Here is a 14,181-nt window from a genome sequence, read left to right on the forward strand (position 1 = left end):
AACATTCTCCAAGATACTTGCTACTTCAAACACAGTATATTTGATTTGACTCCACCTATTTTCCTCAGGTATATGCACAGCCATCATCTGCAGCGGGTCCGAGCACTGGACAACCCATCCGTGTCTCTCGCTGACTCGAGCCGTCTCCACGCCGAGGAAGGTGTTTGGCATGCGGCTCCACAGCACGGCCACAATGGTCTGCACGTCCAGTCGCGGCGGGCATTGAGGCACCGGGTTCCGGTGCTCACTCTTAAAGATAGCTGAAGAAATTGGCATGGCGTCCTGGGAATAAGGGGAAGAATATAAAGGTAATACATTTCTGTTTTTCCTCCATGTTATTCTCGAGCGCATCGCATGAGACTCAACGAGAATCTAAAAGGAGGAACTTTTTGATAGAAGTATTTGTATTTGTATTTGGACCACATCACAAGCCTGTGCAGGCTTGTTCTAAACATCAACAGTAATGGGACATTGTGATTTTCTAGGAATATCGTAGAAGTGATCAATCAAGAATGTCAACATTTATGGAAATAAAGTATTTCCTGTTGATTGATCTGTTTGCTAATTATCAATGGCGGAGCCATTGTCTGAACAGAAATGAAAGTCATTGTTATTAATAATATACAACAAAGTTAACATTACTGAAGGTAATATCAGCACATTTGTTATTTCAGAAGTGCATTAATCCGTTTCAAAATGGTTTTAGAAAGTTGACAATGAATCCTTATTAATTGATTTTTTTTTCCTTCTAAATTTGCATAAATTCCCCCCAGAATTCTAGAATGAATTGCTGTTTACCTTTGCACATCTATCATAGTAGCTGTAAATGTATTCAGAGTGTGATACAAACCTTAATCTTGACAAATTCAAACTGAAAGAGGTTTGCGCAGGTGGGCCTTACAAACACGGCAGGGAACAGCTTGGTGCTTGGCTCCACCTGGAAACAAAACAAAGTGGCTTTCGAGAACTCAACTCGATGACGACGTGTCGAATCGGTACCGAATGAACAACACTGAGCTCTATAAATATGTTTTTTAATACTTTGTCCTTCACTCCTAAATTCGTATTCATACTCTTTTTTTTTTTTTTATGCTAGAGTATACAGAAGGCTTTGATGCAGCCTCTGACCTGAAGAGGTCGCTTAAAACAATGGTAGGTATTACAAACAAATGGCCAGCAGGTGGCGGCAGTGTAGAAGAGATCAGCCAGGGCCATGTTGCAACAAGCTCTTTTTCCCAGTGTTTTCAACAGGTTTGTGAATAGTGATGAAACTTCTAATGCTAATTGCTGCAAAACGGAAACAGATACACTTTTTTTTGCTGATGAAAGAAGAGACTCTAATATTTCTTTTGGTAGGTTCCATGTTTTATAGTCATAGAACAGAATATTCTGTGGACCTTGCCAAATCAGTCAAAATCCAGTAAAACAGCCGGGAGCGAAGGGGATTGCTTCTGTGAAAATGCCTGGGAGTGAATGAGCTAAAAATCTCAAATGTGAAAGTGAGGTGCGACAAGAGTTATTGTGCAGATGTGGGAAAACAAAAAAACACTTGAGCTCAGAATTACAAATCTGCAGGCGTAATTTACTGCACTGCAAACTTGCTTCCCTTTCGGGAAGACAAATTGCTTGAATGTTTGTTGAATACTAATGTGTCCAGGTGCCGTCGAGGTTTATTGTTATGGACCCAAGAGCAATAACCAGTGGAAAAGATGTCTAAAATAATGAAAATAAATTCACATAGGAATAAAGCATACCATATACTGCAAAAAACAAACAAACACAATAATAGCCTTTGCTATGTTCATTCTCGACTCGTATTTACCCGATAAGTGGTAGGCAGCTCCTTGCCGTCGGCAGTGAAGGAGACAAGGCCAGTTGCCAGGTCCATCAGACAGCCGATCTCCACGTCAGAGTTGGAGCGGCCGGATGAAGACGGGCCGACGGCGTCCGCTCCACACACCATGTAGCAGTTACTTCTCTGGACACTAATGCCGATGGGAAGAAAAAAAAAAGAAAAGAGTGCTGAGAGGGCAGAGGTCCACCATTTGTCTCCATCGTTGTGCGAGAGGCTATGAGCTCAGAGCTTTAAATGGATAAAGGGAGGCTTCGTTCAGATTCAGCATTCTTTCTGGAGTCAAAGTCAAATATGAAAAGAAGCGAGAAAGAAGTGCAGAAAATTGCAGCGTGATCAGAATCAGATTTATTGGCCAAGTTTGTAAGAACATTTGTCTTCAGTCACAACCCGTCCGAGAAACACTTAGTGATATTCAATTTTAATGGTACGATGACTTTTTTTTTTTTAAACACAACCGCCTTGTTGCAGGTAATGGGTTGGCACATATGAATCCACTTATTTCTAACTGAATCCCACTGGTTAGAAAACTAGTTCAGAATTCCGGCTTTTACTTGATGAGATGAGATCATTAAATGAGAAGATGAGAAAATGAGATCATAAAATGAGAAGATGAGATTAGATAACGAGAAGATGAAATAATGAAATGAAATAATGAGATAATTAAATGAGAAGATAAGATAATGAAATGAGAAGATGAGATTAGATAACGAGAAGATGAAATAAGGAAATGATATTATGAGATTATGAGATAATTAAATGAGAAGATAAGTTAATAAAATGAAAAGATGAAAAAATGATATAATGAAATGAGAAGATGAAAAAATGAGAAAATGAGAAAATGAGAAAATGAGAAAATGAGATAATGAGATAATGAGATAATGAGATCATTAAATGAGAAGATGAATTAATGAAATTAGAAAATTAGATAATGAAATGAGAAGATGAGATAATGAAATGAGAAAATTAGATAATTAAATGATAAGATAAGTTAATAAAATGAAAAGATGAAAAAATTTGATAATGAAATGAGAAAATTAGATAATTAAATGATAAGATAAGTTAATAAAATGAAAAGATGAAAAAATTAGATAATGAAATGAGAAAATTAGATAATTAAATGATAAGATAAGTTAATAAAATGAAAAGATGAAAAAATTAGATAATGAAATGAGAAGATGAGAAAATGAGAAAATGAGATAATGAAATGAGAAGATGAAAAAATGAGAAAACTAGATAATTAAATGAGAAGATGAGATAATGAAATGAGAAAATTAGATAATTAAATGATAAGATAAGTTAATAAAATGAAAAGATGAAAAAATGAGATAATGAAATGAGAAGATGAGAAAATGAGATAATGAAATGAGAAGATGAGATAATGAGAAGATGAATTAATGAAATGAGAAGATGAAAAAATGAGAAAATGAGAAAATTAGAAAATTAGATAATTAAATGAGAAGATGAGATAATGAAATGAGAAAATTAGATAATTAAATGATAAGATAAGTTAATAAAATGAAAAGATGAAAAGATGAGATAATGAAATGCCAAGATGAGATAATGAGAAGAGATGAGGATGAATGGATAGACGAAGGACATGGCTAGAGTGGATAGAAGGAATATATAGAGCAGATAAAGATGATAAAAAGGTAGATGCTTGTTTTTGGCTTTTAATTGTGAAAACCGCATTTGCTGTTAGGCAAACACGAGGTGCAGAGAGCTGCGGACAGAAAAGGTCACAGCCATTCTACGCCCTCCGAGTCCATGTCCAGCCCCATAACTCAAGATAAAAGCAGGGTACTCGCCTCTCGTGAACCCGGCCCCTCTCGTCTCCCAAGGTGACGGTGACCGTTCTCGTCTTGCTAAGCTTGAAGTTCCTTGAGTGGTAATGATAGTCCGGCGTGACCCAGCCCACCCACACAGACGCGGGGTCCTGCCCCGCGAACACTCGCACCGAGTGGCAGTACTGTCGTGAGCACACGGCGCAGAAAAGATTCAACTTTTTTTTGCAACGCTATTCATATGTTGAGTTTGATCAAATACCAAGCGGTTTCATTTACAGTTGTGATGCTCCCGTAATCCGCAACGCCATCTTCTTTTGGAGGATGGCTGCAGAGAACAAATGATTTAAGCCGGCGGGAGCAAATCGGCACCAATTAAGACAAAGTAATAGCATTTATCAATGTGACGTTGACATGAGGGGGGGGAAAAAATGATGGCTTCACGTTTGAAAGAAGAAAAAAAATTGCAGTCTGACCCGAGTTGAAATGATTCCTCGAGTAGCACGTCTGCAGAGAAGAACTCCACCGGCACGCTCAATCGGCAGTAGATCATTTCGGTGTTGCTGTTCTGGGTGCCAAATGTCTTGTGGGTGACCTTAAGACAGGGCGGGCCGTCCACCGTCCCGTCAATTCTCGTCACCTGAGGAAGCCCAAAATCGAGTCGGCCATATTTCCATTAATGCGGGCCAGCGAAACCCGTCAGTTACCTCGATATCCCTGTGATGCTGCGGCACGTTGACAAAAGTGGGCAGGCGTTTGCTAAACCACATGGTGATCTCTCGCTTCATGTTGACGGCGAAGGGTTCGAAGCCTTCCTGAAGGCCGCACATGGTGTAGTATTTGAAGGTGCTGGCGTCCTTCCCGAGGTTCATGCGTCCCGCCTGAGACATGCCCACGCTACACACTGGGATAAAACCTAGCGAGGGTATAACAGTGTCAAGTCTCGCTTAAAAAAAATAAAAATAAAAATACTATGTACATGTAAGTTATTGTGGGAATGCTGACGCATGATGATGCATAATTTTTATCCGCCACACTGTTTTTGCCGTGAAACGACTCGTTAAATATTAACGTTAAATATCAACCTTTCCCCATTCATTTCCAATGGGACTGAAATTGAACTTTTTCTAAGTACCACTTTTCCCAGTTTTTGTCCAGTACTTTGTCCAGTAACCAGGAGGTTGCAGGTTCGAATCCCATCTCAGACTGTACATTGCAAATATATCCATGGCCGTTACGTAAGTATATCAACTGACTGTCATATCAGGAAATGGATTATAATTTGACTGAAATGATTTTAGCACATGCATTCAAATCTTCGCATTCAGCTTTTCAGCATTCCCACGCAATGTCTGCAGAAATTGCACTTTGTCTAGTTACTATTATTATTGCTCTTTGATTAACTCATTCACTCCCAGCCATTTTCACTAAAGCAACCCCCTTTGCTCCATTACTCCATAAGTAACCCCCTTCGCTCCATTACTCCATACTGACTTTGCAAGGCCCGCAGAATATTGTGTTCTAATGCTATATAAACATGGGAACCTACCAAAACAAAGATTAGAGTCTCTTCTTTCATCAAGAAAAAAATTATTTTTGTATCTGTTTCCGTTTTGCAGGACTTAGCATTAGAATATAGCTAAGTGTCATCATTATTCACATTCCTATTGAAAACACTGGCAAAAAGAGCTTGTTTTGCAACATGGCCCTGGCTGATCTCTTATACTCTGAAGCCACCTGCTGGCCGTTCTTTGTTATAACTATCATTGCTTTAAGCCACCTCTTCATGTCAAAAGCTGCATCAAAGCCTTGTTTGCTCTTGCATAAAAAAAACTTGAAAAAACATATACATACGTTTTTGGGAGTAAATGACAAAGTATTAAAAAAAAAACGTATTATGTTACTGTTTCTTGTTGTGGAATAACATAAGCATCCCAAGGCCTCACCATCTTCCGTCTCAAAGTCAGTGAAGCAAAGCTCGGAGCCTTTGTTAGTGATCAGGAGCTCGCCATTCAGGGTAAAAATAATCGATTTGTCCTCCATGTTGATCATGCAGCCCACGACGTCTCCTTTTTCCCACGGTTGCCCGAAGTAGCGGCTCCCGGCATGTAAGCGCCGACCCTTGAGAAATGAAAGTCCATCATTTTGTTGTGATTTCCTATGATTTAATAGTTCTGTCTATCAGTATAATATATGTAGCTAGCTTAGATGGGAAAAAAAAAAGATGCGTTATTTGTAGAACTCCAATTTTTTTTTTTACCCTGTATCCGTCAAAGACGAAGGCCTGGTCGTCCGTTCCCAGCTCCACGTCCGGCCTGCAGCCCGGCCTCGCCCAGCCGACCCTCATATCGCCTCCCATCAGAGCGTCAAACTCAAAGTACCACTTCCCCGTTTTCACCGCGTACGTTCGCTCCACGCGGAAGAATCGCAGGGTCTCGATGCGCTCGTTGTCCGTCACGTGGACGGCTGGGAGAAGTCATTTGAAGAATCGTGTCAGCTGGTGGCACCACACTCTCGAATACTCTATTCATCAATGTAAAAAAATGATTTTCTGACAGTAACTCGAAAATGGCTCAACGTTTCTTACCCTCCTGGTCTGGGGGGTCGATGTCATACCCGTAGCCGACCGTGGTCCTGATGGCCTCCCTCAGGCTGTCTCTATTGGACTTCTTAGTGCGCTCGTCGAGTAAAGCATATGGCACCAGGCGAGGATTACGCCTGCTCTTTAAATCCTGCCACAAGCAAACAATTAGTAGTAAGTTGGCAAGTGGAATACGAGCGAGCTTATGTCATTCGCTATCAAGTCAAGCCACCTGCTGGATTCCATATGTCCATCCTTGTTTAATTCTGTCTTTGGCCCACACGTTGTGTGCGTTCTCTGCGAGCTTATCAACGAGGACCTCCTGACCTGCGCTCAGCTTCACGTCAGAAAGGTCCAGAGGGGCAGGCTTGTATCCATTGGACATCATGTAGCTGGAGAAAAAAACGAATTAAAAGATTTAAAAAAAATTTTTTTAACCCTGGTTAAGTGCGGGGTACTAGTAGGTAGCATGTTTGTCTTCTACGGTTAAGAGTTTGAATCTCAGCTCAGGCCTTCCTCTGTGAAATGTGCATGGCCTCCCCGTGCTTGCAAAGTCTTTAATTTGGACCACTAAGCATTTACGTTATGAAAATTCCTGTAATATTTGTTACATTTAGTAAGTCATTTTACATACACCAATGCTTTATTTATTTTTATTAAATAATTGTTCTCTATTTATTTTCCTGGAACGGCATTGAAAAAAATGACACAATGAAAAGTAGTCACCGTACAGTTTATATAAATATATATATATATATATGTACATTATATACATTCCCTCAAAAATAACTATAATTATAAAATAGCTAAAACTAAAAAGTCCACCCCTAAGTGAAGATAAGAAAAGCATTAAATACGAGCATTAAATGAATAATTAAATACAAACAAAAGTGTGTACACCCCTAAGTGAAAATGTGAAAAGCATTAAATACGAGCATTAAATGAATAATTAAATACAAACATAAGTGTGTACAGTACTAAGTAAAAATATGGAAAAAAAATAAATGCAAACCTTAAATAAATAAACTGATACAAGCAAAAGTGAGTGCACCCCTAAGTGGAAATGTAAAAAATAAATATCTGCAGAAATGTGAGGGGTGTGCTCACTTTTTGGAGATACTGTATTTGACCTTTTAAGCCCTAAAAAGATTTTGAAGCCACCGTTCTAATGTTTTTAACTCATTTCTAATCTCTAAATGAAAACACACAAAAGTGAAAAATACTAACTTACTCCTTGGGAAGTTTGATTTTCTTCAGATCGTCCTCTGCATGAATATTGACCTGGGCAACGTGACATCCAAGAGCCATGAGAGTCCTGTGAATAAAAGGTCGTATAAAGTATAATAGATCAAGTAAATACATAAAAATGATAGACATTAAACCAACAGCTGATTTTGCCAATTTGATCAAATCTACCATCTCTATTTTTTATTCCAGCTCATTATAAAATGATCAGCTGCAAATTGGTTTGGATGTGATGATCGACCATAAGGCGGTACCAGATTATTATTATTTTTTTTACGAGATCACTGCAAGGCGAGGTCACTTTATTGAGCCAAACCAAATGTTTTATGTGCGTGTGAGAGGAGCCAGCACTTGGCTCAGATCAGCTTTAGGATCTACAGTTTCTTTTAAGATCAATACTGGAATTCACTCTGCAGATCCAAGTCATTACAAGCATCGCTTTTATTCTCGCCTAAATCTGCTCTCACACTACATTTAATGAGAGTGGGCTTTATGAGTTTAACTCATTAACTGCCATTGACGGCTATAGATGTCAAAAATTCATTTGAACTATTTCTATTAGGTTTACATTTTTTTCACCGACTCTTGTTAACTAGAGTATGAAAACCTAGAATTTGTTTATTGTACATTTAGAACAGATATAACATTTGTGATTAATCGTGAGTTAACTACTGAAGTCATGCGATTAATTACGATTACAAATTTTAATCGCCTGATGCCCCTAATTTTTAATAATTTGTTCTTCTTTTTTTTTTATCGCGTCAATTTTAACTCATTCACTGCCATAAATCCATTAAAAAAATATAAATAAAAAATTAGGGGCGACAGGCAATTAATTTTTTTTATTGTAATTAATCGTATGACTTCACTAATTAACTCACGATTAATAGCAAATTTTATATTTGTTCTAAATGTACAATAAACAAATTCTAGGTTTTCATACTCTTCTTAACAAAAGTGGAAAAAATGTTAAATAGAAATTTGTTAAAATGAATTTTCAACGTTTATAGCCGTCAATGGCAGTGAATGAATTAATTAATCGCTTGACTTCAATAGTTAACTCACGATTAATCACAAATGTTATATCTGTTCTAAATGTACAATAAAAAAAAAAAATCTAGGTTTTCATACTCTTGTTAACAAAAGTGGAAAAAAAATGTTAAACTAATAGAAATAGTTCAAATGAATTTTTGACGTCTATAGCCGTCAATGGCAGTCAATGAGTTAATAAAGGGGCCTTACTTGAGTGTTTCACTGGACATCTGCAGATTGTAGTTCCTTTCGGTTTCAGGCAGCTTGGCAAAATCAACCAGGCATGGGTGCTGCCTCTTGTTGTCATCCCGAACCTGAAAACAGAAGCTGAATATCCAGTCGTGGCCATAAAATGTTGCAAAGGCAAACTTTGAATGTAAAGTGCATCAGTTCTGCTGTAACTGGTGTGTCGAATATGACATCAGGCGTACCTTGCCAAACGTCCATCCCAGCTCGATCTTATTCATCCCCCACAGTTCGTGAATATTTTCTGCCAGCTTGTCCCGAATGTTGTCCATGTGAGGAGGAAGAACGAGCTACACAGGCAGAAAGGGAATAGATAGTTGAGCAAGATGATCAAAACAATTTTGTTTTGTTTTCCCTATAATTTCAATTGGGCTTTTAAATTAAAAAAAAAATTATTGAAAAAAATAGAGGTGTCAAAATTAGTGCGTTAATTTAAAGTTCCTTTAATGCCACTCGTATTTTTTTTACGTGTGATTAATGACCGCCCCCTTACTTGGAAAGCCTGTACTGTATTCCACTCGCAACGCAGCAGACACGTCCACGTCAAAATTTAGCAGTAATAAATGTAATAATAATGCATATATTTGTGGAGACTGGGGTCAAGTTGTATTTTACAATTTTAAAACTGTGCAGAATTTTACATGTTACTTCACGTTAAAGATTAAAATAGGAAAAGAAAAATGCACTGAGCTGTCGCCAATGTCTTACAAATGCAATTATGCCATCTAGTGGCTGATAAATGACCTCAACACAAATCAATATCACACTCGTTTTTTACAGTACAGTCCATCTTTCTAATTTGAACTCAATTTTATGAATGCAAATTATTGTATCAGTGACTAAAAGACGCAGCCATATTTCTATTAGTTTAACATTTTTCCATTTTTATGTTAATAAGAGTATGAAACTTAGAAAAAAAAATTTGTGCATTTTATTGTGCATTTAGAACAACGCAGCGATTAATTGCGAGTTAACTATTGAAGTCACATGATTAATCATGATTAAAAATTGTAATCACCTGACACCTCTATAAAGAAATTGATGGCGAGGCAATTATTTTCACAAATCAAGCAGGGTTATTTATTATTGCCAAGAACATTTTGGGGTTGACTTCCCCTCACCTGGCTGGTGTCAACCGGAGTGGGGATGAAGGAAGCCTGGGAGAGAAAATGAGTTGTCCCCAATAGGTCTCGGACCCCTTCGTGATCCCTCTTATACTCCTTCACAGGCTCCACATACATCTTCTCCTTTGGCAGCAGTGCCTCATAGCATGGAGAGTAACCAGCAGGGGGCAAGAACTTGAAATCTCCATGGCGTCCACCCAACAAGAAACGCACCCTGATGAAGCAAGAGAGCTGCAATTTTTCCAGTTCAACTCCCAAACAGCACATCTGTTATTACGTAATAAGGCCCCGAAAGATAGCAAGGCATCGCCCACTTTGCCGTAACTTTCCAGCGAAACGTACTTGACGCCAGCAGAGAAGCTGATGACGGGGAAGAAGAATCCATCCGTGTTAAAGTCTTCAAACATGCCCTGCACAGGCTGCCCGTTGATCCGAAAGGACATGCTGGGGGAGCCCAAGTCCAGACAGCAGCTAACCACGTCGTCTGAGGTCAGCAGGTGCTGGTTGATGGAGGCCACCGCCCGCGGGATGCGACCTGAACAGTCATTGTGAATGTTGGTAAGGATAATGGGGGGGGGTGGGATTATTATTATTATTATTTTTTTTTTGCCCAATCAGATTTTAGATTCAGCAATCAGCACCTCTACGAAGTATCGGTGCTCGCCCATCTCTATTCGGTGCATAACTGAAAGTGCATTAGCAACTGTTGCTGTCCTTTTTTTATTCTCTTCATTTGAGCCAAAAGTCACCATATTATCAGAACCTTGCATAAATTATTACATTTTTTTATTGTTTTAAAAAATAGCATACTTTTTTTAAGTTATCTTAAAAATTGTGTGAATTATGAAATATTTTTAATTATCTTAAAAATTGCATAAATATTTTTGTATTCTTAAAAATTGCATTTTTTTATTGTCTTAAAAATTGCATAAATTAGGAATAAAACTAATCTTAAAAATTGCATAAATTATTAAATATTTTTTAATTATTTTAAAAAACTGCATAAATTGTGAATTTTGAAACAATTGTCTTTTAATTTTTTTTGATAAATTATGAATTTTTGTAACTGCCTTAACAATTGCATAAATTATGAAATCTTAAAACAAATCTTAACAATTGCATAAATTATGAAATATTTTTAATTGTCTTAAAAATTGCATAAATTACGAAATATTTAAAAAATATTGTCTTAAAAATGCATACATTATGAAATATGTTTAAATTGTCTTAAAAATTGCATACATTATGAAATATTAATAAATAAATAAAAATTAACCCTGACCAAATCTCAACTATTTTGATAACCAGCCTTTGTCTGATGCAAATCTGAATTATCTAAAAAAAATATATATCTAAAGAAAGAAAAAAAGGACTTTCATTTCTATCTTTACACAACAAATACACGCATTTGCCTTGTGTAGGATCAGGCAGCGGCAGTGAAGAGTCCCACCTGACCAGAGGTGAAGACCGTCAAAGCTGTAAGAGTAGAGATCGTCGCCGACGCCGTTGCCTCCCCATCCCTCGCCTCCACCAGGATACGGCGCGTAGCCTTTTGTGTTTGCCCAGCCCACCCTCAGGTGAGTGGATTCGCCCGTTACAAAGTGGTCCACCTGATCGATCACCAGCTCGAAATACCACTTTTTGTATTGGGCCGAGCCTTCGGCCACGCCCAAAAAGATGTTAGGCCTCATGCTAAGAAGTGAAAGCAGATGCAGACATATTGTGATCGGCGCAGACTTTGATTGGGTTTATAATTTCACTCAAATGAATGTAAGATTGAACTCATTCACTGGTATTCCAGTTAAAATGGAACCCTGACGTCGATAACCGTCAACGGCAGTGAATGAGTTAAGAATCCCTAAATGGTTCAAGTACCTGATTGAAGTGACAAATACAACAGATTTTCATGACATACCTCTGAACATCATTGACGAGTCGGGTCTGAAGAAGGAGGTCCCGACTGGGAAGCAGGTTGTCGCATATCAGATTTTGATTGGCTCTCACAGCCACACCGTTACATAGACAAAGGGAGCACAAGACGTCCAGAATCTGACAAAGACAATAAGGTTCAACTCATAGAAATATGGCTGCATTTGTTTTAGTCATTGATACCGTAATTTCATAATAATTCATAAAATCGAATTAAAATTAAAAAGATGCACTGTACTGTAACAAAGTGTGACATTGATTTGTGTTGAGGTAATTTTCTGCCACTAGATGGCATCATTGCATTTGTAAGACATTGATATTAAGAGCTATCTAGTCTTTAACATGAAGTAACTTGTGAAATTCTGACAAGTTTTTTTCCCCCATTGTTACACAGCTGCACTTTAAATGAGACAAAAAGAGTTCAGATAAAAAAAACAACAGGGGTGCCGTTAATCCTTATTCAACCGTCCTTGAACTATTGGATTTGACTTGTTCAATAAAGTAACACATAAATAGTTTCTCGAGCTAAATTGTCTTTGTACTGGGTTTGGTTTTGTTATTGTCACAAGGCGGTGAGCGAAAGTGAAGGGAATTAAAGGCTCGGTCGTGGGATTTACTGTCGCATTTCGTGGCCGTTCCCGATAAACTTGAGGGGCAAATCATTTCACACCTTGTGATTGCGTCCGTGTTTGTAGAGCAAAGAGATGATGGATTTGATGTGTCCTCTCTGGATGATGTTCAAAGCCTCTGGACTTTCAATCAAGACACAATGTAGAACTTCCAGAATGCCTAAAAAAATAGCCACAATTTTTATCAGTGAGACCGTTTCTATGTCATACATAATCTTAAAAGTGGCCCCCCCCAAAAAAATATTTTTATACCAGATGATGACTCGAGTCTTTCCAGTTTGCTGACCAACCAGTCCAAGTTCCGAGAAAACTGGGTGCAGTTGTTTCTGTTTCCACGAATTAGCGCAGCTGAGCCAAAAAATAAATAAATAAATAAATACAAATCAGTCAGCAAAACGATAGCACCTTTCATCGACCACTTTCTAGCCAAAAAGAAAAAAAATCCTCTACCTCAGAGAATACATTAAGAACGCTCATTGGTCTCTCACAAAGCTAATTTCTCCACACTACAACTCAAAGTCATCGGAGCGATCATTTCTGCTCGACTCTTTAACAGCCCTTTGAGAGGCATTCGGAATGTTTAATTGCCGCGTGGCAGCGCAAGGGCATGGGCGCGCATAATGAGCGATTGAAATTCAGGCAGAATCCGAAACGAGTGGACTCCGAGGTGACAGACTGGCGATGACTTGAGAATACGCTGAAAAAGGGCACCCGAAGACGACATTAGCGTTCCGCAAGGTCAGCCGTGACGACGACAGCTGACCGAATAATCCATTTGTTCCTCTAATCTTAAACAGTATACTGTAATATATAATATCTCATAAAAGTGATACCAAAGATGGTTTCGGCCTATTTGAACTTTTTCACTTAGGGGTGTACTCACTTTTGTTGCCAGCGGGACATTGCGACTACTTTATATTGTAGCAAAGTGACTCATTTCCTTAGCGTTAATAATAATAATACTTTCTTTTTTTTGACAGAGACAATGCAGTCAGTTACATGACTGTGTGTATCATATGTGATACATATCGAGTTAATAGCTAATTTTCAACTCCACTCCCAGTTGGGCTATTCTACAACATTGCAGTGCAATTAAAATGTAAAAAACAATCACTAATCCAATATTGCATTTACAGTAAGTGACATAAAAAAGTTCAGTCAGCATCAATGTTATAGTACAAAATACATTAAAAAAAAGTTTTTTTTTAATGTACAAAATACATTAAAAAAAAGGTTTTTTTTGTATTACTATACAAAAAAAACGCCCTATTTACAGGTGAGTGCGGTTTTAGTTTGTGACCATCCTAAAATCCAAGATGGATTCCTTTAAAGGAACCCCAAAACTTATTAATTTTATATTTATTTATAAAATTCAATACTAAAGTGGAAGTCAAACTTAAACGTTTCGTGGTAATATGTTATATGTGAGCTCACTAGTTTAAGCATGACATTCTGATTATTATTACATTTTGGAATACGAGTTATGAAGCAAAATCCAGCACCCCCCCCCCCCCCCCCAATATCAGCGGCCATTTTGCCACTTGCTGTCGAGTGAAGATGACATCACAGTAACAACCAATCACAGCTCAGCTTTAGAAAACAGGTGAGCTCTGATTGTTCGTTGCCCGAGCCCTGAGCAACTGTGATGTCATCTTCAGTCGACAGCAAGTGGCAAAATGGCCGCCCAGTGAGATGGATGCTTCAAAACTCATATTCCAAAAAAGGAATATTAATCAGAATGCCATGCTCAGATATTATT

General features: G+C 38.0%; 1 protein-coding gene across 3 annotated transcripts in view; it reads right to left on the minus strand.

The window, feature by feature from the left end:
• ryr3 (ryanodine receptor 3) overlaps nucleotides 1–14,181 on the minus strand; it is an 83,326-nt gene that overhangs the window by 43,493 nt on the left and 25,652 nt on the right. For all 3 annotated transcript variants that reach the window (XM_086060816.1, XM_086060814.1, XM_086060815.1), the window contains exons 15-34: nucleotides 12,675–12,770; nucleotides 12,464–12,582; nucleotides 11,780–11,913; nucleotides 11,315–11,556; nucleotides 10,207–10,399; nucleotides 9,862–10,078; nucleotides 8,926–9,030; nucleotides 8,705–8,808; nucleotides 7,449–7,532; nucleotides 6,450–6,609; nucleotides 6,224–6,368; nucleotides 5,897–6,102; nucleotides 5,583–5,757; nucleotides 4,344–4,552; nucleotides 4,113–4,276; nucleotides 3,916–3,964; nucleotides 3,661–3,821; nucleotides 1,823–1,985; nucleotides 851–937; nucleotides 56–282 (exon numbers count right to left, since the gene is read on the minus strand). In XM_086060816.1, the coding sequence (XP_085916942.1) occupies nucleotides 56–282; nucleotides 851–937; nucleotides 1,823–1,985; nucleotides 3,661–3,821; nucleotides 3,916–3,964; nucleotides 4,113–4,276; nucleotides 4,344–4,552; nucleotides 5,583–5,757; nucleotides 5,897–6,102; nucleotides 6,224–6,368; nucleotides 6,450–6,609; nucleotides 7,449–7,532; nucleotides 8,705–8,808; nucleotides 8,926–9,030; nucleotides 9,862–10,078; nucleotides 10,207–10,399; nucleotides 11,315–11,556; nucleotides 11,780–11,913; nucleotides 12,464–12,582; nucleotides 12,675–12,770 (3,040 nt within the window). The remainder of the gene's footprint in view (nucleotides 1–55; nucleotides 283–850; nucleotides 938–1,822; nucleotides 1,986–3,660; nucleotides 3,822–3,915; nucleotides 3,965–4,112; nucleotides 4,277–4,343; nucleotides 4,553–5,582; nucleotides 5,758–5,896; nucleotides 6,103–6,223; nucleotides 6,369–6,449; nucleotides 6,610–7,448; nucleotides 7,533–8,704; nucleotides 8,809–8,925; nucleotides 9,031–9,861; nucleotides 10,079–10,206; nucleotides 10,400–11,314; nucleotides 11,557–11,779; nucleotides 11,914–12,463; nucleotides 12,583–12,674; nucleotides 12,771–14,181) is intronic.

Source organism: Leptonotus elevatus, chromosome 18 (assembly GCF_054856555.1).
Source record: "Leptonotus elevatus isolate MCC_2025b chromosome 18, RoL_Lele_1.0, whole genome shotgun sequence".
Lineage (NCBI taxonomy): Eukaryota > Metazoa > Chordata > Actinopteri > Syngnathiformes > Syngnathidae > Leptonotus > Leptonotus elevatus.